This window comes from Cibotium barometz, chromosome 59 (genome assembly GCF_041138505.1).
Source record: "Cibotium barometz isolate CiBa-2024 chromosome 59, ASM4113850v1, whole genome shotgun sequence".
NCBI lineage: Eukaryota > Viridiplantae > Streptophyta > Polypodiopsida > Cyatheales > Cibotiaceae > Cibotium > Cibotium barometz.
Window position 1 is genome coordinate 13745825 of NC_141104.1, and position 23387 is coordinate 13769211.

A 23387-nucleotide genomic window follows, 5' to 3' on the forward strand; every position below is an offset into this window, starting at 1 on the left:
TTATGTGTCAGAGCACAAGCAACAATGGGAAAAGTGAAACCGGCCTCTGATAGAAAACCAGAGTGCGGTAGAAGCAATCACCCGTCCACTTGTAGTCTAGATGAGAAACAAAACACAGATTGGAGCTAGAGTGCCCAAATCTGAAAACACAGCGACACCTGTTGGCCCCAAAGCTTGGCGCCCCTTGCGGTATTTCTTTATTCAATTATAAATAATATGTATGGCTGAGTACAACACAAAGACCAGCCAAGAGTTTACACCTGTAAGTCCAATCTGACGGCCCACAAATCCTTCTCAGCACAAAGGATCTATGCACACAGATCTGTGTCCTCAAGCAACACACTGTGCCTCCCTCTGATCAGCCAAGATCACAAAGCAGGCCAGCCATGGGCATACATCTGGCATAACTCAAGAGCATGATACATCTTCTCAGCTCAAACATACATGTGCTGTCCAATCTCTGTCTTAATCTCTTGTCAATCTGCCATACCCCTCCTCTCACAAGGAGCCAGATAACACATATCTGCAACAGACATCAAGCAGTAGAAAGAGAGATAGATGAACAGAAACAGAGCTTACCAAGTTCAGCTCGTGAAACAACACTGGAGGAAGCAACAGCACCAATCTGTGCTTGCAGGCACTTGAATCCACAACCCTGCTTCACACATGTGCTTGCACTTGCCTGTATCCTCCTCCTGATGCTCACTCCTATGCTGTCCTTGAAAATACAGATCTGAAAATCAGCACTGTACCCGTCTGTACTGCCTCGGGATACGTGCCAGGAGTTGTACTTGCATGAACAGCTTGCTGTCTTGATTCTGGTCGCCTGAATTTGAGTAATCAGGCCTGTCCAGCACCTGTTCAGCACCTGTCAGCACCTCTGCAGCAACTGTACTTGCTGTACCTTGCTGCCCGTACACTGTACGGCAGCTGTACAAGGTGTACTTGCTGAAAAACAGACTGTACAGCCTGTTCAGGCCTTCTGCGCAGCCAAACCAGCAGTGAAAAAGCCCCACAGCTCTGCGCTCCTCAGTCCACAGCAAACCCAGCAGTCGTACAGCACTGTACGGCTGCTGTACGGCCTGTTACAGCTCACAGCCAACAGAAAAACAGCAACCAGACTGGTCTTTAGCAGCCGCCTTCAGCTTCTATGCTTTTCCACGCTAGTGAATCATGCGCATGAAGAAAACTCCTCTTTTGCTACACGACTCCCCAAAAAGGGAAGAGAGAGAGAGAGAACAGAGAGAAAACTCCTCCCCAATTTAATCCCTAGGGCCCCAACTTTAATAAGTTCCTAGGGCCACTAAGGCCTAGGGGCAAACTCCAATAAACATTAAAACTTAATGTTTCTAGTTCCCCCCTTCACACCTAGGGATGTCCACACATCTTAAACTCTGTCCGGGCACCCCCCATGTGAATCATAAAATATTCTGACTCTGCAACCACCATGCCCACACTTGTCCTGCTCCATTTTCACAGGGCCATGACATACCCCCCTCTTGAAAAATGGCAAGCGTCCTCGATTGCATTCTGGTGATGCATCAAAATATCCAAAGTGAAGTATACAATATGGCAAGATCAGCGTCCCAATCTCTCTGAGCCATACACATGTATCAACATTCACTGCAAACCAATGGCATAGTAATAGTTCAAGTTGTATACCACTGTGAACCATACATATCCACAAAAATCTCCATGTGACTAGTACACATATATCATAGAAGTCCCATAAACAGATGTACTGTCAGCCTCAGTACCTTCGGATGAGATAAAATCTGCACCAAGCGACCTCTAGATGTCATCTGAGCCTGTCTGTATCAAGGGAGTGGTGCTACCCCCCTCTTGAGCATCAGGTAATGCTCCAGACCCATGCTCTGCTGAACCTGAATGAGCCACAATAAGAGTCGGCTCTAACTCAAAGGCATCGAGATAAAGCTGCAAAACCTGAGGTGAATCTGTTAAGTCACCTTCCTCCATCCACTTCGCATCCATCGGTGAATAGTTCTTGAACTTCACAAGATAGCGACGGGAAACTTTACCTCGTACCTTCCTTTCTTTATGTGCCAGTATCTGCTCTGGAATCAGAACCTCATCAAGTTCCTCAACTTCCGGCTGAGCCTCATCTGATACATCCTCAGGCACATCCCCACGGAAAGGTCTAAGAAGACTCACGTGAAAAGCATTGTGAATCCTCCAGTGATCTGGTAACTTCAAACGATAGGTTACCTCACCAATCTTTTCCAAAACCTGAAAAGGCCCATAATATCGCATGCTCAACTTAGGGAATAAGCGCTCTTTACCCTTCATCTTCTTGAGTCTAGCGGCTAGCCTTTTCAAAACGCAAAAGAACCCAATCACCCAATGCAAACTGTAAATCACGTCTGTGACGGTCTGCGGCTTTCTTTTGCTTCTGCTGAGTTTTCTGGAGGGCCAACTTAACTCTCCGATAAGCTTCATCCAAGCTCTCCACATACTGATCAGCCTCAAAGATCTTATCCTTTGTATGCAAAATGGGTGGTACTTTCTTCCCTCCTTCTACAATCTCAAAAGGCGCCTTGCCTGTCGAGCTATGTACAGTGTTGTTATATGCAAACTCCACTAGAGGAAGATACTTTTCCCATTGTTGCTTGTGCTCTGACACATAACACTTGAGAAGATCCAACACTGTAGAGTTAGCCTCTTCTGACTGACCATCTGTCTGTGGATGAAATGACGATGAAAACTTGAGAGTTGTACCCATGTTGTCAAATAACCCTCTCCAAAACAAACTCGTCATCCGTGGATCACGGTCACTAATGATAGACGTAGGCAAGCCATGATACTTGAAGATGTTCGCCATGAACAACTTCACCATATGATCCACTTTAATTGTCTTCCTCACGGGAATGAAATGAGCCTGCTTACTGAACCTGCATATGATAGTCCAAATGCCATCATTTCCCGTTTGTGTCCGTGGAAGATCAAATACAAAATCCATGGCAATGCTCTCCCAAGGTCTATCCGGAATAGGTAAAGGCTGTAATAACCCTGGTGTCTTCTGACGGTCAAACTTTACCTTCTGACATACGATGCATTGCCTCACAAAGGCATCAACATCTCTTCTCAAAGTTGGCCAATAAAAGAAAGTCTCCACTGCTTTGACCGTGGCGTCAATACCTCTATGACCTGCATACAGTGGAGCATGACTTTCAATCATAACCTTGAGTCGCAATGGCCTGGTAACACACAGTCTGCCATGCATCAATAAAAACCCATCTCTGAGAGTGTAATGCTCATGCCGCTGACCCTCAGACATCTGATCATACAACCTTTCAAAATCCTCATCATGGGCATACTGCTCTTTCATTTCATCAAGCTCATGATGATAAGCAAGTGAAACTGCAGAGACCTGTGGCTTGCGTGACAAAGCATCTGCCACTACATTCTTTTTGCCTTCCACATGCACAATCTGGAAGTGAAACATTGACAAAAAGTTTGCCCAACGCATATGCTTCTCTGAAAGCTTAGTCTGCGTGAGGAAATATCGCAAGGTCTGATGATCTGTCTGCACAGTGAAATCAGCCCCAAGCAAGTAGTGTTTCCATGTAGAAAGAGCGTGAATTACAGCCAACATCTCTTTCTCATACACCTGTAAATGCTTCTCAGCATCTTGCAAAACTCTACTCTCATAGGCTATAACATGTCCCTCTTGCATGAGAACTGCACCAATGCTACTTCCACATGCATCACACTGGACAACAAAAGCTTTTCGGAGGTCCGGACTCCGGTAACACCAATATTGGGTCCGAAGTAAGCTTTTCTTTGAGCTTTTTGAATGCTGTAATTTCCCGATCAGCCCATCTAAACGGAGTTGCTTTCTTCGTCAAAGCATGAAGAGGCGAAGCAATTTCAGCAAAGTGCCGTATGTAACGCCTGTAATAGGAACACAATCCTAGAAAGCTGCGTACATCATGCACGGTCCTCAAAGCTGGCCAGTTAAGTATTGCTTCTACCTTGGCTGGATCCATACGGACTCCATGACCAGACACAATATGCCCCAAGAAATGTATCTCCTGCAAGAAAAACTCACTCTTCTTGCCATTAACCACCAATCTATGGTTTCTGAGTTCTGCAAACACAATGGCCAAATGCCTTCTATGCTCTTCCTCAGTTTGTGAATGCACAATCATATCATCAAAGAATGTGCCCACAAACTCTCTATGAGGTCTGAAAATCCTGTCCATCATTCTGTTAAATGTGGCAGGCGCATTTGTCAAACCAAAGGGCATAACCAAGAACTCATACAACCCAAACGTGGTTCGGAATGCTGTCTTATGCACATCCTCGGGTCTAATGCGTATCTGATGATACCCGCTTTTCAAGTCAATACGACTAAAAACTGTGGAGCCCTGTAAGCGGTCCAATATGTCATCGATCCTCGGTATGGGGAATCGATTCTTGATGGTATTCTTATTCAGCGCCCTGTAATCTATACACATGCGCCAAGAACCATCCTTCTTCTGCACTAAGAGCACAGGTGAGCAAAAGGGTGATGAGCTAGGCTGAATCAACCCCTTATTCAATAGCTCCTGCACCTGACTCATAATCTCTTCCTGTTGGGCTGCACTAACACGATACGGCGGTCTATTCGGTGGAGTACTACCAGGAATCAGATCTATGGCATGATCTTCTGGCCTCTCAGGAGGTAATTCTCCTGGCAATGACTCGGAAAAACAGTCTTGAAACCCACTTAAGAAATCAGCCATGTCCTTATCTAACATTGACAAATTAGACTTAGACTCATCATCTTGTGCATCCTTTACATAAATCAAATACGCGGAAAGATGCTTTTTCATTACTGATGAAATCGCCGAAGCGGATACAATAGGAACAGATTCCCCTTTGAGTTTTACATCCAATACATGCTCTTTCCCTCGATGAGTCAGAGTAATTTTCCTATTGTAAGTATCCACCACCGCATGTACCCTGTGGCACCATGGCATCCCCAACAAAACATCACAGCCATCCAAAGGCATGATGAAGAACTCCTCGCTGTCCACATAACCCTGCAAATGAAGCCGAAGCTTCCCAATGATAGGAGTAACGGGTTCTGCATACCCTGGACAAGCCATATTTGCCTCATGTAGCGGCCCCATCTCCTCTGCGCGAATCCCCAATCGGCCAGCCAAATCTGGTGAAATGAAGTTGGCTCTAGCACCTGTGTCAAAGAAGATCAAAGCATTCTGATCTCTCACTTTGCCCCATGCCCTCCACAACTCTGTAGCTTCACCACCTAGCTGCTCCCCCACAAGATCAGGAACTAAGCCTGCAGAAGGCTTTGGTTTCTTTGGCTTGGGCTCTCCTTTATTGTCAGGGTCCTTCTTGGACGTTCTTTTGGGACAATTGAATGACATATGCCCCTCTTCAGTACAGTAAAAACACTTTTGAGCATCTCTCAAAGCCTGTCTTTCCTCAGAAGTCCTTTTGGGCATTGGCAACTTCTTATACTTTGTCTCTGTAGACCCTTTAGCATCACGAGAAGCATGCCCAAATTTTTCAGCTTTCTTGCCCAATTTCTTACTGCCTTTAAATCCAGATGAACCACCTGTGAGTAACGCATTAGCTGTCATAGCATTTTCAATCATCTGTGACATGTTCGTTACTCTTGTCTTTATACAATAATCTCGTACCTCTTTGGGCAGCCCACAACAATACTTCTCTACCTGCTCAGATAATGGCACGGCACGATAAGAAGTCACTGGGAGTAGAGCTTCCCAAAACTTCTTGTTATAATCCTCCAAACTATCACACTTTGAAGCATCCAGCTTGTGCCATGCGGTCATAACATCCACCTCAAATGTAGATGTGAGCCATACGGAAGAGAAAACCTGTTTGAATTGGACCCATGTGGTGGGTGCTATGCCCTGCAAAAGAAGAGTAGACCACCACTGCAAAGCATTGCCCTTGAGAAAAGTGGCAGCTTTCCTCACCTTTGAGGACTCTGTGTAATTCCCACCAGAAAAAGCAGCATCAAACTGCTGTAAAAAGGTAAGTGCCTTCAATTTATCCTTGGCCCCACTGAAAGTGTCAAACTTCACTGCAGCTCCCCCTTCCTTGTAATCCTTCGCCTTTCCCATAGGCGTTAGATTATCATATGGAAGTGGTTTCGTGAGATTGCTGCCCCCAACATTCATACCCATCATTGGGTCAACATTTCCCATTCCCATGCCAGGCATACCATACATTCCAGCCATGTTTCCATACATTCCACTATGCATACCTGGCTGCATGCCACCAAACATATTGCCTTGCATCCCAGGTTGCATGCCTCCAAACACATTTCCTTGCATACCGGACTGCATACCACCATACATATTCCCCTGCATGCCAGGCTGAAAATTGGCTCCAAAAGGCCCATACATACCCATGCCTCCCTGAGGATAACCCCCAGTCATGGATTGAAACACCGAGCCACCACCAAAATAACCTGGATGCATGTTCTGCTGAGGAATAGGTGGCTGTCCATAGAAGGAACTCTGTGGGTTAGCACCAAAAGCATGCTGCATGTTCGGAAACTGGGCAGGAGATGGATCCTGTGGAGTGGTACCACTATGACCCTGAGAAAGATTCTTTGAACGAACCTTCTTCTTCTTTTTCTGGGGCTCTGTGCGGGGTTCTGTGCGAGATCTCAAAAATTCAGCAAATCTCTCACTCTGTGTGAGCTGCATAAAAGTATCCATAACACTAGCCAAGCGATCTTTGAACCGAGCATCATCATCCTCTTTACCATGCACATCTTCTGGCTGTGTTACATCCTCATAAGGCTCAACATCTGCAGCCTGTTCTCCTGCATCTCTTTCAGGAGAAGTCTCTTGCTCTTCTTCTTCATGATAGAAGTACTCTTCCTCTGTATCAGACATGATTGCTGAATTTTTCAGCGATGGCTTTCTTCAAAGCAACCACGAGCTCACCCCCTTCAGAAAGTTGATGATTGGTCCCGGGGACGGAACCTTGAAACCGGCCTCTGATAGAAAACCAGAGTGCGGTAGAAGCAATCACCCGTCCACTTGTAGTCTAGATGAGAAACAAAACACAGATTGGAGCTAGAGTGCCCAAATCTGAAAACACAACGACACCTGTTGGCCCCAAAGCTTGGCGCCCCTTGCGGTATTTCTTTATTCAATTATAAATAATATGTATGGCTGAGTACAACACAAAGACCAGCCAAGAGTTTACACCTGTAAGTCCAATCTGACGGCCCACAAATCCTTCTCAGCACAGAGGATCTATGCACACAGATCTGTGTCCTCAAGCAACACACTGTGCCTCCCTCTGATCAGCCAAGATCACAAAGCAGGCCAGCCATGGGCATACATCTGGCATAACTCAAGAGCATGATACATCTTCTCAGCTCAAACATACATGTGCTGTCCAATCTCTGTCTTAATCTCTTGTCAATCTGCCATACCCCTCCTCTCACAAGGAGCCAGATAACACATATCTGCAACAGACATCAAGCAGTAGAAAGAGAGATAGATGAACAGAAACAGAGCTTACCAAGTTCAGCTCGTGAAACAACACTGGAGGAAGCAACAACACCAATCTGTGCTTGCAGGCACTTGAATCCACAACCCTGCTTCACACATGTGCTTGCACTTGCCTGTATCCTCCTCCTGATGCTCACTCCTATGCTGTCCTTGAAAATACAGATCTGAAAATCAGCACTGTACCCGTCTGTACTGCCTCGGGATACGTGCCAAGAGTTGTACTTGCATGAACAGCTTGCTGTCTTGATTCTGGTCGCCTGAATTTGAGTAATCAGGCCTGTCCAGCACCTGTTCAGCACCTGTCAGCACCTCTGCAGCAATGTACTTGCTGTACCTTGCTGCCCGTACACTGTACGGCAGCTGTACAAGGTGTACTTGCTGAAAAACAGACTGTACAGCCTGTTCAGGCCTTTTGCGCAGCCAAACCAGCAGTGAAAAAGCCCCACAGCTCTGCGCTCCTCAGTCCACAGCAAACCCAGCAGTCGTACAGCACTGTACGGCTGCTGTACGGCCTGTTACAGCTCACAGCCAACAGAAAAACAGCAACCAGACTGGTCTTCAGCAGCCGCCTTCAGCTTCTATGCTTTTCCACGCTAGTGAATCATGCGCATGAAGAAAACTCCTCTTTTGCTACACGACTCCCCAAAAAGGGAAGAGAGAGAGAGAAGAGAGAAAACTCCTCCCCAATTTAATCCCTAGGGCCCCAACTTTAATAAGTTCCTAGGGCCACTAAGGCCTAGGGGCAAACTCCAATAAACATTAAAACTTAATGTTTCTAGTTCCCCCCTTCACACCTAGGGATGTCCACACATCTTAAACTCTGTCCGGGCACCCCCCATGTGAATCATAAAATATTCTGACTCTGCAACCACCATGCCCACACTTGTCCTGCTCCATTTTCACAGGGCCATGACAAAAAGTATCTTCCTTTGGTGGAGTTTGCTTATAACAACACTGTCCATACCTCGACGGGCAAGGCGCCTTTTGAGATTGTGGAAGGAGGGAAGAAGGTACCACCTATTTTGCACACAAAGGATAAGATCTTTGAGGCTGACCAGTATGTCGAGAACATGGATGAAGCTTATCGGAGAGTTAAGTTAGCACTCCAGAAAACTCAGCAAAAGCAAAAGAAAGCAGTAGACCGTCACAGACGTGCATTAGAGTTTGCATTGGGTGATTGGGTTCTTTTGCGATCTGAGAAAGCTAGGCTCAAAAAGATGAAGGATAAAGAGCGCTTATTCCCTAAGTTGAGCATGCGCTATCATGGACCTTTTCAAGTATTGGAAAAGATTGGTGAGGTGGCCTATCGTTTGAAGGTACCAGATCACTGGAGGGTTCACAATGCATTTCATGCGAGTCTACTTAGACCTTTCTATGGGAATGTGCCTGAGGATGTATCAGATGAGGCTCAGCCGGAAGTTGAGGAACTTGATGAGGTTCTTATTCCAGAGCAAATACTAGCACATAAGGAAAGAAAGGTACGAGGTAAAGAGTCCCGTCGCTATCTTGTGAAGTTCAAGAACTATTCACCAATGGATGCGAAGTGGATGGAGGAGGGTGACTAAGCAGATTCACCTCAAATTTTGCAGCTTTATCTCGATGCCTTTGAGTTGGAGCCGACTCTTGTTACAGCTCATTCAGGTTCAGCAGAGCATGGGTCTGGAACATTGCCTGATGCTCAAGAGGGCGGTAGCACCTCCACTCCCTTGATACAGACAGGCTCAGATGACATCTAGAGGTCGCTTGGTGCAGCTTTTGTCTCACCCGAAGGTACTGATGGCTAATAGTACATCTGTTTATGGGACTTCTATGATATATGTGTACTAGTCACATTGGATGTGGTTGTGTATGGTTCACAATGGTATACAACTTGGACTATTACTACACCATTGGTTTGCAGTGAATGTTGCTACATATGCATGGCTTAGAGAGATTGGGACGCTGATCTTGCCATATTGTACTTTTCACTTTGGATGTCTTGCTGTATCACCAGATTGCAATCAAGGACGCTTGCCATTTTTCAAGAGGGAGGTATGTCATGACCTTGTGAAATTGGAACAGCACAAGTGTGGGCATGGTGGTCGGTGAGCAAGATAAATATTTCACGATTCATACTTGGGTGCCCGGACAAATGGTAACATGTGTGGACATCCCCAAGTGTGAAGGGGGACCAAGGGATTTAATATTCTAATGTTTTAACCTTGGGTAGCCCCTAGGCATAAGTGGCCCCTAGGGATAAGTTTTAATAAACTTAAAAGGGCCTTAGAGCCTTAGATATTCTTATGGATAAATTTGGGGAGAGGCTACTCCATTTTTGGAGGTACACGCCTCCCTCCCCTCTCTCTCTCTCTCTCTCTCTCTCTCTCTCTCTCTCTCTCTCTCTCTCTCTCTCTTGCTTTTTGGAAAAGGGAGAGGCGGCTGGCTGCGTGGAGGAGAGGACGTGCAGGTCGGCTGGTACAGGTCGCCTGAAGGGGAGCCATACAGGACAGCAGCTACAGGTCGGCAGGTACAGGTCGACAGGTACAAGCTGGTGCAGGTCGGTGCAGGCCAACTGGTACAGGCGGCGTTTCATACAAGCGGCTGCTGCAGGTTAGCTGGTACAGGCGACTGCAGCAGGTTATGTGGCGCATGTGGCTGCAAGGCGACTGGTACAGGCGGTGCAGGCCAACAGGTACAAGTGACTGCTGGACAGTTGGCGCAGGTCAGCTGGTGCAAGTCTGTACAGGACAGCTCGTGCGGGACAACTAGTACAAGCGGTTGACAAGACAACAGGAGCAGCCTGAATCTCTCTCTCTCTCTCTCTCTCTCTCTCTCTCTCTCTCTCTCTCTCTCTCTCTCGCGTGAGCTCTGGAGGGCAAAGGCAAGTGGCTGCAATTTCAAGACAGCATACTCTATACTCTCAGGACTGGTGTTTTTGAGGAGGATTGGTGGACTGAGGGACAGCAGTGAATCTGCTGAATATCTTTCTCTCTCTTTCCACTGGCTTACGACTGCTTCAGAGTTGTTTCCTCTGGCCCTTTGTGAGAGGAGGGATGTGGCAGTTTGAAGGGTGGAAACAGAGTTAGATGGTGGATTTGTTCTTTGGCTGAGTTTGAGGCTACGATCATGGAACAGCCAGATGCGTGCTCAAGGCTTCCCTGTTGCATTGTCTTAGTTGATTAGAGGAGACAATAGTGTGTTGCTTTTGTGGGACACAGATCTGTATGTGTATCCTCTATGCTAAGAGGTCTTAGGTTTCTTTTCCTTGACTAGCTTTGTTTTACTCAGTTAAGCTTTTCCATTGAAATTGAATAAAGAAATACCGAAAGGGGCGCCAAGCTTTGGGGCCAACAGGTGTCGTTCTCCTTTTTGTTTTTGGAGCACTCTAGCTCTAGTTTATTTGTTTAATTGTCTGGACTACAATTGGATAGGTTACTGCTAGTCTACCGTACTTTGGTTTCTACCAGAGGCCGGTTTCACGTGGGATCTTTGTGGACCAAAGCTGAAACAAAACCCTTTTTGAAGCATTGAGATTTTATGTTAGCAAAGGACTAGTGTTGGATATTCTAGACTTTTTTTGTTTGAACATGATGAGCTTGCATTGGAGCAGTCTTGAACCAAAAAGGCCATGCTATGGTCTATGAACGTCAAAGACAACAAGGTAGCAGATGCATTATCTCGGATACCCTTGAGCCATGCGGTTCTATGGGTTACCATATGGATTTCACTTTGATGAAGAATCCTTATGATACCAAAGAGGATTTCAAAGATGTTTTGGAACAAATTGCAAAATGGAGATTTGGTGACTTCTTATGTCATCAAGAAGGGTTTTCTTATGATGCAAACCCTTTTATAAGAAACAAAGGATTTGAGGCCAAAAGTGAACAATAGGGCAAAGAAGCGTACTGATTACAACTCAAGCTTTGGAAAGCTACTTTTATTAGGCCTTGTATGAGAAAGAACATTGAGTTATATGTTTGAGAATATTTGGTTTGTCAAATAGATGGTCAAGTTTGATCAACAAAAGCTAGCAGGATTATTGCACCCATTGAACGTTCTATGGGAGAGTATTGCTATGGATTTTATCTTTGGATAGCCAAAGACAAGATATGGAACGATGGTATATGAACCTTTTTCAGGTTACCAAGAAGCTCCTCCATGTATGTTATCGGTTGGACCTTTCAGATCATTAGAGGACACATAATGCCTTCCATGACAATTTATTGGAACCATGTACAAGGTTACCCCCAGAGGAGCATGTATTGAAGGATCCACCACGGATGGAAGAGCCAGAACAAATTTTCATTCTATGAGAAAAAGAGGAAAGACAGAGGTCAAAAAGTTCCTCTTATTCATTGTTGAATGCGAAATGGATGCCAAAGGAGTATTTATAGGACTACCTAGATATACTTCGAGCTTATGAGGAAGTGGTTGGTTCAGATATATTTGGAGTACAGGCATATAGACGTCTTGCGATCAAGACAAATTGGGATTGTATCCCTAGGCTCTAGCCCTCTTCATTGTATATATATTAGACTAGAATTGATCATTACTCTACCTATATAATGATTACTTGGACATACTCTAGTTTGGGTGGCAACGATGCCCGAAGCCCAAGGAGCAAGATTTGTATCATAGTTTTTTCATACGGCAAACGCATAGGGTATGGAAGTATGGAAAAAGTATGGTTCAGACCCCCAAGAAATTCCATACGGCACCCTAAATTTAAGAAAAAGCATGCTACATATGACATAAAAAACCAAAGAAACTTGAAACTACAAAGATTTTGGGATTAGAAAAAACATAAATGATGTAGAGCCGGAATCCAAACTCCAGACTTTTTATTACAAATTTACATGTATGATCAATGATGTAACATGTTACATAAGTAGGGAGCATGGAGTGAACAAATGCCAAAACCTGTCACCTGTAGGTTGTGGATAAACATGAGGAGGTCCAAGCCTCAAGAAACTAAATAAAACATAAGTGGAAGCGAGTAAAAACATGGATAATGGAGTGCTCACTCCTCAATGGGCAAGCTGCAAAACCTGTAGACTAACTCCTGAGCCAGTGAGGAAAAACATAGGTAGGAAGTGGACAACAAAACATAAGTATAGAGTGGAAAAATACTAAGTAGCCCTAAGCCTCATCAAAGCTCCCCTCATCCTCAGCATGATCAATGGACTCCTCATCCTCATCTGCACAAACTCCTCCTCCTCATCATCATCATCAAACTCATAAGCCTCGGTAGCAACTCAGTATGATGTCCCAACATGGCTAGAGGATGGCTAGCCATCTGTAGAGGGTGGAGCAATCGAAAGAGGCTCCAAAGCCTCATCTGTCTCTGCAATAGCCCTTGCAAATTTTGCAAGAGGCTATCAAGCGCTCCTCATCTTTTTCTTTGTTAAGCATTTCCAACATGATCTCCATTCCAGTGTAGTTAGGAAACATGTTTCATTCCCTGACGTTTCCTTCTAGAAAACGCGTTTCTTTCACACGTTTTTTATAACATTTTTTTTCCCCAAAATCCAACGTCAACATCAAGCGGCAAGTTGTTCGATAACATTTTCTCTGGTTTCCGTGCACCGCCTTCCCCTCCTCGTCACCAGCGAATACGAGCGCTGCCCGGCCTGGCCCAAACCTCCACGTTTCCTCACTCTGGTCGCGTGTCTACAGCCAAGTGTGTTTTTTTATCAATCTTGCTTGCTAATTTTAGCCAATTTGGGGCAAGATGGAGATGTTGCAAAATGGGGGTTTTCTTCACAGAGACCCCATTAAGCCTCCAATGTTTGCCTTAGACTTTGGCCAAGGGTCTTAACTTTTAAGCAGCTATGTAATCCGCTGATTTTTGTCAATTGAAGTGTTTTGAAAATTGGGGGTTTCTCTACAGGCACACTCCTTCAACAAAATGCCTCGCACAAGAGGTGATATGTGGACCCATGTGATCAAATCGGCCTCCTACAAAGGTGGAGGTGCTTCCAAATGGCAGTGCAAGTATTGTGGTTTGCAGTCCGATGGCAGCATAGACCGGGTGAAGGCCCATTTCACAAGTTTAGCGGGAAAGGGAGTTAGCTCTTGTCCACTTGTGCCGGATGCTATCAAGGCATCATTACAAGAGTGGAAGAGAGCCAAATTATTAGGCCAAATGAAGTTACCGACAGAAAAGGAGAGGAATGAAGATGAGGAGGAAGATGTGGATGTGTCAGCTCCAGGTAGTACAAGTGTATCCAAGAAACAAAAGGTTTCAGAAGGTAGCTTTGCACCACGGGCACAAAGGACTCCCATCCCCATTGCCAAGGCCTTGCAAAGAGGGAGCATCAAAGCCAATCTACAGATGCAGGCAAAGCAAGAGGCCACCCAAGAGCTCATGAGCTGCCCGTCGCCTTCGCGTTCTGCTACCCGGAGTTTTCTCTTGCGTTTGCTGCCCGGCGCTTTTCCTTGCGCTGAGTGCGCCTGCTCGCCTCTCTTGCGCTGAGTCCTACTGGACTGCTAGCCAGGCCTGCCTCTTACAGCTGGCAACGCCTGTGCCATGTCATCACCTGCAGCCAACCACCTGTGCCCTGTCATCGCCTGCAGCCAACCATGTCAGCTCCTGCAGCCAACCACGTAAGCTGCCTGTGCCACAAGTGCTACATAAGCTGTCTACATCAATCACCTGTGCCACGTGGCAGTGCCACGTCAGCTGTTGCGTTGGCTGCTGACTGGTTGTACTTGCAGGGCTGACCCACAGATTGCTTTGAGAAGGAAACTGCTACACACAGAACTGCTACACCTGCAACAAGGTAAGAGAAGGACCCAAAAATACATGCACATGAACAAACATATGAGCATGTACACACATGTACACACACACACACACCAAACATGTATTTGCATCCACACACGTGTACAAACTTACACATGCATATACAGAGTAAAACATGATCAGTGAATGCTAAACATGTTTAAACATAATCACAATGCTTAAGAAAAGAGGTAAAATACTCAGTCCTGTAACACTGAAGCTCTCATAAAGGCTATTCAATCTATTTATAGTGTTCTTCGCATCACAGACATGGAGGGCAACACTCTGGGACTCCTGTACGAGTTCATGGGTAGAATTGGTGAAGCTTTGAACCGCTACACTATCTTATCAGCAAAGAGGTATGCTGCATTATGCATGCACTCTTAGTCTCTTTGATTCTTCAATCTTGTATAATATCATGTTTATGAGTCGTGACATTATACTGTATACATTTCATGGCTGTTTTTTTAGGGTTCAGGACATCCGAGCCGTGTGGAACACACGATGGGATTGGTTTCATAGACCAATCCATGCAGTTGCTCACATATTGCATCCTCTTTGGAGAAATGAGGAGCAATACAATAATGAGGAGCTTGAGGATGGATGGCAGCAGTACATCCAAAGATACACAAGAGAGGATGTGGACCTGCTAAGGCAGCTGGAGGATGAGCTGCTTATTTTCCGAAATGGTAGCTTTAAACTTGGTTCAATGACGGCCAAAATGCGGAAGACACAGCTACAGCCAGTGTCATGATGGGAGAAATATGGCATCAACACCCCTCACTTGGTGAGTCTTGACTCTTGGTTCTTGAATCTTGCATAAGAATCCACTTGTATTATACTTATAAGTTATTTCTAATAAGGGCTTCAACTTCTTTTGTTGCATGAATTATGACAGAAATCCCTCGCCATTCGAGTCCTATCATAGGATTGTAGCTCGGGTCCTTGCGAGAGGAATTGGAGCACTTGGACCCTCTTCCATACAAAGAAAAGAAATCGGTTGTCCACTGCTCAATTAGAGGGGTTGGTATTTTGTCATTGCAACCTCTGCCTAATTGAGCAGGTAGGCAATCCCATCGAGCCTCACCAAGTCAATGTTGATAAAATCGACATTGACAAAGTGTGAGAAGTCCCAGAGATTCCTCGAGAGGAGCGTGACATTTATGCCATGCTATATGAGGAGATCACAGCACCTGCACATGTTAGTCGTGCACATTCATCTACAGCAACAGGTGCTAGTTCCAGTGCAGCAGGTGAGGCGAGTGCAACAGCTGAGTCTTCCTCCACATCTGATTTAGATTCTCACAATGAGTCCAAGTCTGACGATGATGAGGATAAGGAGATTGAGGAGACTTGCAAGACTAGCTACTAGCTAGGCTGAGAGTCGAGAGCCTGAGCCATTGTCCATGAGCCATGTGGCTTATCTTGATTTATTATGTATTGTTTATGGGCATTGGGCCATGACTATTGATTCATCATGATTCATGTATGATCATTGATGTGACATGAACACTTCAAACTTATAAGTTTTAACCTATGTAGTGTGAGTCGTGATAGTGTCATGTATGGTTTGACATTGATGATGGATGATTATATGGTTTTTGTTGTTTGTGATTCAAAGACTATAGACTATAGGCTTCAAATTGATATTTCCATGTATTCTATGCATTTAGTGTTATTTTTACATATTTTATACAATATATATTTGAAATTTTGTACATGCAAAAACCTGTAGGTAGGAAACTTCGGGCTAATTTTACGAAACCCGTTTGAAACACGTTTGAAACTTTTAGGAAACCCGCTTCAAACAACCCCCTAACTACTATGCTCCATTCTCTCATAGCCTCTTTCTTTGATCTTGGAGATGAGCCTCAAGTTTGTGTGTGTATGAAAACAAGCTTCTCCGTATGAGAAGGGAGAAGCCTGTTTCTTCTCTTAGTATGAATGAGAGAAAATGTGCTCCAATTTCTTTCACATGGGGAGGCACATATGCCTTGAGAAAGCACCCTAAGTGCAAGAGCTTGTAATTTGGGTTTGCAAGTCCCAAATGTCTCCCACCATTTCACACCCTCTTGCATTCTTTTCTCATCTTTTACAATGGGACGAGCAAACGTGCCGCTTTCTCGCTGGTGTGTCTGTGTGGCATATGGAGCCTGACATGACAATACATGTATGGCTGGTGTAGCCTGACATGATAGTACATGTGTGGCTTGTGGGACCTCACATGGTGTACATGTATGACCCATGGAGCCTGACATTATGCAATTCTCTAGGACTAGCTATCTTGGAGATCTTTTGTATTTATGTTCCGGGAAGGTTCCGAAAAGATCATGAGCCCTAGACATTTTATCGGATACAACTGAGCATATGGGTGTTTCTTCCAATATAGCTGCACTCGTGTGAGATTTAGCAAATTTGTTATGCTTATTCCATGTAGGGCCAATGTGACCGCCGAAGATGTTGCCCATTTGTTCATTCGACATTGATACCCGATTGGCGAGATCCTTAGGACCATAGTGTCAGACCAAGATGCCAAGTTTACCAGTCATTTTTTAGAGGGCATCGTTTAATAACTTTAATACTAAATTGAATTTTTCCAGTGCATTTCACACACAGATGAACGGCTAGACAAAAATCTACAACCAGTTGGCCTTTGATGTATTGAAGTGTTATGTCCACGATCGGTAAGGTAAGTGGGAATCTTACTTACCTTTAGTTCAAGCTGTTTTGAATGATTCTTTTTCTTCAGCTATTGACAAGACTCCATATGAGGCACCATTTGGAAGATCATTCCAGTCGCTACTATTGACCAAAACCTCGTCTTCAGTACTTGAAGCAAACAAATTGACGGAGTCTTACCAGGAGATTTTGGAGTTAATAAAAGACAGATTGGCTAACGCGCAAGAGACCTACACTCGACAGGCCAACAAAGACTGAAGAGATATGAAGTTTTCGGAAAGTGATTTGGTTTATCTTCGGATTATGAAGCAAAGGTTAAAACAGATGGGCAAGCGATGCCCAAAGTTGTCATTCAGGAGCTTCAGACCTTTCCCCATCTAAAGAAAGATCAATGAGGATTCAATGTAGTTGAAGCTACCTCCGAGCTGGACTATGCACGATGTGTTCCATGTCAGTTGGTTAAAACCATATGCAAGTTCGATCCCTTCAAAAGTGAAAGACGAAGCGGAACCAGATATTATTGATGAAGCTAAAGTGATGGTTCCAAAACAAATCCTTTTGCACTGTTTCAAGCATGGCTCGAGCTGAAGACAAAGACAGTTCCTCACAAAGTTTCAGGACCGAGGGACCCACGAAGCAGTATGGCTTGACAAAGAGTTATTCAACGACTATCCGACGTTATTGACGGATTATTTGGAGGCTATGCAGCTTCCATCAAGTTAAGCAGAAAGGGATGTCACGTGCATCATTATTGACGGATTATTTGGAGGCTATGCAGCTTCCATCAAGTTAAGCAGAAAGGGATGTCACGTGCATCTCGCACTTGGATGCCAAGTAGACATATCTACACAAGAAGGTGCAAGACTTGGGTTGGAAAACTGGTCCCATTGAGCCCAATCCAGGACGAGTAAGCCAGAGTTCCACTCCATTCGTCCGAGGTCAATGCATGAAACAGTGCCAGTCCGCGATATGAGTGTCATGACCCTGTGAAATTGGTACAGCACATGTGTGAGCATGGTGTTCGGTGAGCAAGATAAATATTTCACGATTCATACTTGGGTGCCCGGACAAATGGTAACATGTGTGGACATCCCCAAGTGTGAAGGGGGACCAAGGGATTTAATATTTATATGTTTTAACCTTGGGTGGCCCCTAAGCATAAGGGGCCCCTAGGGATAAGTTTTAATAAACTTAAAGGCCTTAGGGCCTTAGAATTTCTTATGGATAAGTTTGGGGAGAGACTACTCCATTTTTGGAGGTACACGCCTCTCTCCACTTCTCTCTCTCTTGCTTTTGGAAAGGGCAAGGCGACCGGCTGCATGGAGAGGAAGGAGTGGGGGTCGCCTGAAGAGATCCGTGCAGGTCGACTGGTACAGGACAGCTAGTGCAGGTCAGCAGGTACAGGCTGGTGCATGTCGACTGGTGCAGGTCGGTGCAGGCCAACTGGTACAGGCGGCAATTCATACAGGCGACTGCTGCATGTCATCTGGCGCAGGCAGCTGCAAGGCAACTGGTACAGGGCAGCTAGCGCAGGTCGGCTGGTGCAGGTCTGTACAAGGCAGCTGGTGCAAGTCGGCTAGTGCAGGTCTATACAGGACAACTGGCGCAAGTCGGCTGGTGCAGGTCTAGGTCTGTGTGCAAGACAACTGGTGCATGGTGCAGGGCAACTGGTACAAGCAACTGCAGGACAGCGGGTACAAAGACAAGAGAGGCGATTGACAGGTCAACAGGCGCAGCCTCTCTCTCTCTCTCTCTCTCTCTCTCTCTCTCTCTCTCTCTCTCTCTCTCTCTCTCTCCCCCCCCCCCCCTCGTGTGAGCTCTGGAGGGTAAAGGCGGGTGGCTGCAATTCAAGACAGCATACTCTGTACTCTCAGGGCTGGTGTTTTTAAGGAGGATTGGACTGAGGGACAGCAGTGTACCTACTGAATATCTTTCTCTCTTTCCACTGGCTTACGACTGCTTCAAAGTTGTTTCTTCTAGCCCTTTGTGAGAGGAGGCGTGTGGCAGAGATGGTGGATTTGTTCTTTGGCTGAGTTTGAGGCTACGATCATGGAACAGCCAGATGCGTGCTCAAGGCTTCCCTGTTGCATTGTTTTGGTTGATTAGAGGAGACAGCAGTGTGTTGCTTTTGTGGGACACAGATCTGTATGTGTATCCTCTATGCTAAGAGGTCTTGACAGTTGCCAGATTGGACATGCAAGTTTCTTTTCCTTGACTGGCTTTGTTGTACTCAATTAAGCTTTTCCATTGAAATTGAATAAAGAAATACCGAAAGGGGCGCCAAGCTTTGGGGCCAACAGGTGTCATTCTCCTTTTTGTTTTGGAGCACTCTAGCTCTGGTTTGTTTGTTTAATTGTCTGGACTACAATTGGATAGGTGACTGCTAGTCTACCGCACTTTGGTTTCTACCAGAGGCCGGTTTCAGAGTCTCCCTCTGGAATGATGTCAGTTGCTCTGTGTGTTTGGTCTGTGGCCAGATGCCACACAACTGTGTAGGTAGAAGGGGGCATCCATTAGAGCTACCCCAGAAAGGGGTATTATACCCCATGTTTGGGCAAGGGGTAGGCCTTAGGCCGCCCATGGCCCTTGCCCACAAACCCAGGAGGGGCTGGACAGACTGTCGACCAGCCCAAGAGGGCTTGGCCAAGCAGCCGACTTGCCTTTGGGCCAACCCAGCTAGTCGGCTAGCCCATAGGGCAGCCAGGACTGCATGCGGCCAGAGCCCAGAAAGCTGTCCAGCAGCATGCGCAAGTGGCCAGGCAGTATAGGTGTGAACACATGGAATTTTTAGCATTTAATGCTACTTTAAACAGGTCGTGGGGCTTATTTCAGCAAACCGACCTGGATAAAACCAGCCGACCAGCATCTAGTTGGGGTATAAATACCAGGCGCATAAATCAGTCCTAGCTATCTCATATTTCCCCAAGTGCTGAAGCCAATCAAGGGGCCAAGACAGCCAAGGAGAAGCTAACGCAAGGGTGAAGGATTGAAGGTCAAGGGCAGAGGATTCTCCTTAGCCAAGAAGGTTCAGGTTCAATCTTTTATTTCAGATTTTGCATCATTCTAATAATAGCAAATACACCATCCATGGTGGGGACCCTACAGCGGGTATTAGGGACCCAATACTATGTCCTCTTCTCCCTCTCTCTCTCTCTCTATTTTCTGCACATCTATGTTCAGTTTTGTGCGTTATTCTCGTCGTGAAAAGTGTGCTGATTTTTGAGCATTGAAGTTACCTCGATCTCCCCCAAAGCTTCCGCATATTACACTATATCTTTATCTCTTGGACACGTGGTTGAGTCTGTCAATGCACGCCAGGTGCTAGGGCTGCCCCTCCACTGGCAGACTAAGGTGTAGGGTTGGCCCTTTCAATCTTCATGAAAAGACATGCTTGTTCTAGGCACCTTACCTTGGCTCTTCTAGCGCCTACCAAACCTAGGTACCCAACATGTCCACGGCCCCCTTTTTGGGTGGCCAAAGAGCTGTCCACAGCCATGGATTGCACACTATCCATCTCCCATTAACTTGGTGTCACTAGTACCACCAATTGAGGGTTCCTACACACCCTCAATTGTCTGGTGTAGCATGTCCACATGACATCCAAGTGTGGGAGCAAGTGGCACAACTAGAAGGCCTTCTCATATTCACATGTGGAGAGGAACTGAGTCCTTCATAAGTTTGCTCTCATTGAACGAAACCACCTAATGTATTGAATTCTCTGTGGACCTGAATAGAAACAGCAGCTCTTCTCTTGACATGACGACACAAAATGACCTACTCGGGAATCAACAACTTTTGACGGCCACCTTATCGACCAGCTCAAGATTTTACTCAACTATCTCCCTCGTGATGTGTCTGCTGCTCCTTGTAGAATGACAAGATCTACCCCTCTGGTCTTTACAGTTGGATTCTTGCGCCCATACCCTAGCCCCGCAACAAGATATTAGATATCAATGTTTAAGGCAAAATTGCTACACCTGTATTTATAAAGCTTCCGGAAAAGCTGCAGCACGGCTCTAAGCTTCAATAAATCATGCATGCAAACATCTACCCCTCATCATATGTGAGATACTGCATGATTTCAACATGGTTCTAACCTTCAATCGTATTAACAGATGCACTCTTGTGGACTTATTATGGCTCGTATTTAGCTAGTTTGTAGGCACGTTACTATACTGCTAGGTAGAGGGACTGTAACCCAACCAAAAAATTAGGCAGCAAACTAACCTTTGAGCGGAAAGTCGTTCCATCAGCTTCAACTGTCCAGCCTGCCTCTCGGGCAAGAGCTTTAATAACATCATTGATATCAGCACGAATAGGCAAGTTATAATTGCCATAACGCCTCAAACCAGCTAGAATGTTGGACGTAATAGAGCGGCGGTGTCTTTCTCTCAGTTTTGTTTTCTCTTTCTCCTTCTCCCTTGACCTCTCCTTCTTCACTTTCTGCTCAATGACCATAGGATTTGTGATCACTTCAACTTTATCATCTGCTTCTCCACTGCTTCCACTCCCGCAAGCTTCAACTTCCATTCTTCTGTGTCCGAAACCCATGGCAAGCTTTTGGAATGGATCATACCTTTCTGCTTATGGTCGGTTGCAACATGATGGCTGAGTCTAGTAAGACAATGATAAGCAGAGTGAGCCTTGTCATGAGCCGGTAAGGATTGTAAAGATGCAAAGATTTCGAAGAAATGGTTGGATTTACTTTCTTCTGAATGTAAGATTTTCTACCTCTTTGTACATGTTTTTTCGAGCGTTTGAGTGGGATCATGGAAGGCCAAGTTGATGTTATAAGAAGGAAACCTGCAGGAAGGGCGGGGGGGGGGGGGGGGGGGGGGGGGGGCGGGTGTCAGATCACACAAAAACAAATGAGAGAAAAAGGCAGAAAACAGTTAAGTACAAAATTCAGAGAGAAAACTACAAACGATGCAAAGGGGCTTCCAAGCGTGCAAGCACGCACGCTCAGACATGCAAGCAGGCCATGTCTACTGTACCTGCTAGGGTTTTAGGAAAAAAATAACTACCTGGCTGGCCTGTTCATATTTTTCACAAAAAGCTTTCTGTTTCATTAAAAAGCAAAAATCTCGCAGAGAGAGAGAAACAAAAGCAAGGGGTTGTAGAAGAAAGCTTTGAGGTTCATTTTGCAAGGAGGAGGAAAGGAAAAAGCAAAAAGAGATGCTTTTGCAGGCACTCATACCTTGCAGATCTGCGTGCTGGTGAGCAGAAACAGGCTTTCAGCCTGGCCGGTGTGGCCCCGATCACAGCGAATGTTGGCAAAAAAAACTTCACGGGAAGACCTGCTATTGAGAAGGAAAGGCAAAAAGCAGAAAGGAAAGCTGTTGAGAAGCGCGAGCTTTGGTGACGATGAGCTGCAGATCTTGCTGAAATGATGAAGGGGGATCCGAGGAAGAAGCAGTACAGTTTGTATGCTTAGTTTGTATGCTTTGTGTGTGTGTCTCTGTGTGTGTGTGTGTGTGTGTGTGTGTGTGTGTGTGTGTGTGTGTGGATCTCTCTGCCTTTCCTCAGCTACTCCTAATTCTGTTGCGATTGTAAAAGCTCCCTCCCTTTTGTTTTTGAGCCCTCAGACAACATGCCGGGAGAGTAGTACACGCGCGCGCACTAAACGCACCCTACATCACTACAGAGAAAACAAAAATCATTAATGTAGTTGTCATTATTAGATCTCTCAATACTTGTTCCAAAGGTAGAACCTAATGTGTTTTCATTCTAATAAAAATCTCCTATCCCCAAAGTTATAACCCAATGTGGTTTCACTTTAATTGACCTAATGTGGTTTCACTTTAATTAACCCAATGTGGTTTAACTCCTATGTTTAGTTCAATTCCAAATATATAACCTAATCTCCTTTCACTTTAATAAAATCTCGTATGTTTAGTCCCATTCCAAAGGTAATATGCTTTCACTCTAGTAAAATCTCTTACGTGTAGTACCAAATCGCACTATGGACACGTGTATCTTGTTGAGCATGCGTCAGGTTTCAAATTTGCAACCCTGCCTTGGACTTCAAAATAAGGCCTACAAGGTACCTTGGCCTTCATTACTCAACAAAATGTCCTTGAGGTGGCCTTTCATCTAAACCCAATTCTCAAAGGTGGATTCCTTTTTAAGGTTAAAATGGTTTTGAAGCCCACTTTTTTGAAGAAAAAAATGGCATCCTAGTTTTGAAAGAAAGGCTCCCTTGTAGTTTTATGAGTGGGGTTTTCCACTACGACAAGCAAGGGAAAAGGGCATGCCAGCACATGGAAGAAAGCCATAGGCTCATTGGATCTCTCAAACCACTCATGAGAAGGAAAAAGAGGAGGAGGAGAAGTACAAGAAGCAAGAGAGCAATGGTGCCATATAGGCACAGGGGATCTTAGGAAATGTTGATTGAGAGGTGTTGTGGAGGAGAGTCGGGT

General features: G+C 45.3%; 1 protein-coding gene across 3 annotated transcripts in view; it reads right to left on the bottom strand.

Annotated features, from left to right (window-relative positions):
• Nucleotides 1–22697, bottom strand: part of LOC147605499 (beta-amylase 2, chloroplastic-like) — a 75258-nt gene extending 52561 nt beyond the window's left edge. For 2 of the 3 annotated variants that reach the window (XR_015265169.1, XM_086793446.1), the window contains exons 1-3: nt 22166–22697; nt 21700–21771; nt 21196–21582 (exon numbers count right to left, since the gene is read on the bottom strand). Coding sequence is in view for 1 of the 3 variants with exons in the window: in XM_086793446.1 (XP_086649572.1) it covers nt 21196–21519 (324 nt within the window). In the remaining 2 variants the exon portion in view is untranslated. The remainder of the gene's footprint in view (nt 1–21195; nt 21583–21699; nt 21772–22165) is intronic. The other variant, XR_015265170.1, reaches the window with a different exon arrangement.
• Between the last annotated feature and the right edge of the window lie 690 nt (nt 22698–23387).